Here is a 2,500-nt window from a genome sequence, read left to right as displayed (position 1 = left end):
TGACGTGTGTGTGTGTGTGTGTGTGTGTGTGTGTTATCTGCTGATAGGAGGTGACGTGTGTGTGTGTGTGTGTGTGTGTGTGTGTGTGTTATCTGCTGATAGGAGGTGACGTGTGTGTGTGTGTGTGTGTGTTACCTGCTGGTAGGAGGTGACGTGTGCGTGTGTGTGCGTGCATGTGTTACCTGCTGGTAGGACGCTGTGTGTGTGCTGTGCGCCTGTTCTTGGCTGTGCAGGACTTCTTGTGTGTCCAGGTTGAGCCCTTCCAGCTGCTGTATCAGCTCGGCCTGCTCTCCTGCATGCTGCACACTCTGAGTGTAGAGACCCTGCAGCTCCTGTAGCTCACGGCTTCTCACACACGCACACACACAAGCGACTGAATTAATTGAATGAACATACAAATATTCTGTTAGTGAATCACTGTTTGTACACCGAGGACATAAACTCTGTTCTGTGAACTCTAGATACTGTTTTCTAAAATGTCCACTTTCACACAAACGCTGAGGTCCACTCAGTGCATGGTGAAGGTCAGGGAAAGTGGAACATGGAAAATGTATTATATGTTTCATGTGTGTAAACAAAACTATTTTTTTTGCCATTCATATCAACAGTGACTTAGTATCTATACACCAGCTTCGTCAAAACGAGAAAATATTTAACGACAAAATTTTTAATGGTTGTTCTACACATCATTTGAAAAACACATGAAAAATAAAAAGGTCACGTGAAAAGTATTATGGATATTTTTTTATTTGAATTTTTGCATTTCAGATAATGTTTTATTTAAAACCCAAAAGTTAATATAGCAGTTAAATACACAATATTAGTGTATTTAAGCAATAAGCAGTTAATTAAGCAATAAAAAAATTATTTTTCTAAAACAGAAACCAAATTAGTTTTCCATTTGAAGAGACCTGTATTATATTCTCTTTTGTATATTTACTATTGATTTTTAATACATTTTAATAAAACGCTCCATAGAGTGTAGTGAATTGTTTCAGTGTGATGGAATAGTAGAGTGGGGTGCTCTACAGTGGGACGCTCTACAGTGATATGTGCTCTACAGTGGGGCGCTCTACCGTGATGTGTGCTCCACAGTGATGTGTGCTCTACAGTGATGTGTGCTCTACCCTGATGTGTGCTCCACAGTGATGTGTGCTCCACAGTGATGTGTGCTCAACAGTGGGGCGCTCTACAGTGAAGTGTGCTCTACAGTGATGTGTGCTCTACAGTGGGGCGCTCTACAGTGAAGTGTGCTCTACAGTGATGTGTGCTCTACAGTGGGGCGCTCTGCAGTGAGGGGCGCTCTGCAGTGGTGTGTGCTCTACAGTGAGGCGCTCTACGGTGGGGCGCTCTACGGTGATGTGTGCTCCACAGTGAGGCGCTCTACAGTGGTGTGTGCTCAACAGTGATGCGCTCTACAGTGAGGGGCGCTCCACAGTGATGTGTGCTCCAGTGATGTGTGCTCTACAGTGATGTGTGCTCTACAGTGATGTGCACTCCACAGTGATGTGCGCTCTACAGTGATGTGCGCTCCACAGTGATGTGCGCTCCACAGTGATGTACGCTCCAGTGATGTGTGCTCCACAGTGATGTGTGCTCCACAGTGATGTGTGCTCCACAGTGATGTGTGCTCTACAGTGATGTGTGCTCTACAGTGATGTGCGCTCCACAGTGATGTGTGCTCTACAGTGATGTGTGCTCCACAGTGATGTGTGCTCTACAGTGATGTGTGCTCTACAGTGATGTGCGCTCCACAGTGCTCTACAGTGATGTGTGCTCTACAGTGATGTGTGCTCTACAGTGATGTGCGCTCCACAGTGATGTGTGCTCTACAGTGATGTGTGCTCCACAGTGATGTGTGCTCCACAGTGATGTGTGCTCTACAGTGATGTGTGCTCTACAGTGATGTGTGCTCTACAGTGATGTGCGCTCCACAGTGCTCTACAGTGATGTGTGCTCTACAGTGGGGCACTTTGTGGAAGCACCTGATCTGTTGGAGTTGCCGCTCTCTCTCTGAGGCAAGCTGCTCTACAGCACTGAGCTGAGAAGACAGAGCAGCACAGCGACCCTGAGTCTCCAATAACACCGCCCTGGTCTTCACCACCTCCTCCTGCAGCTCCTAGGGAGAAAGGTGGGGGGCAAGAGAGTGTGTGAGACTGTGTGTGTGTGTGTGTGTGTGTGTGAGAGAGTCTCTCTCTCTGAACCACAGAAACCCACACACACTAACACAAACACCCATGTGTATGCTCACACACATGGTTCTTCAAACGCAGATCTAATCTGCAGGATGCTCACACATGCGCACGCACGCACAATCTCACTCAGTCACTCACACTCAAGTATTTATTCACACATACACACTCATTCATAGATACGCACATGCTCTCTCACACTTAAGTATTTCTTCACACACACACACACACACACACACACACACACACACACACAGATACACACATGCTCTCTTTCATACATACACACACCCACTCACACTCAAGTA

The 2,500-nt window shown here is 46.6% G+C and overlaps 1 protein-coding gene across 6 annotated transcripts in view; it reads right to left on the bottom strand.

Moving 5' to 3' along the window:
* The window catches only part of cntln (centlein, centrosomal protein), a 93,606-nt gene that overhangs the window by 76,615 nt on the left and 14,491 nt on the right, over positions 1-2,500 (bottom strand). For all 6 annotated transcript variants that reach the window (XM_081725347.1, XM_081725346.1, XM_081725345.1 and 3 more), the window contains 2 exons: positions 1,986-2,119; positions 183-345 (listed from right to left, as the gene is read on the bottom strand). In XM_081725347.1, coding sequence (XP_081581473.1) covers positions 183-345; positions 1,986-2,119 — 297 coding nt within the window. The remainder of the gene's footprint in view (positions 1-182; positions 346-1,985; positions 2,120-2,500) is intronic.

This window comes from Electrophorus electricus, chromosome 12 (assembly GCF_041902795.1).
Source record: "Electrophorus electricus isolate QZ-2024a chromosome 12, ASM4190279v1, whole genome shotgun sequence".
In the NCBI taxonomy this organism is placed as follows: domain Eukaryota; kingdom Metazoa; phylum Chordata; class Actinopteri; order Gymnotiformes; family Gymnotidae; genus Electrophorus; species Electrophorus electricus.
This window is presented reverse-complemented; position numbering and strand designations above follow the sequence as displayed.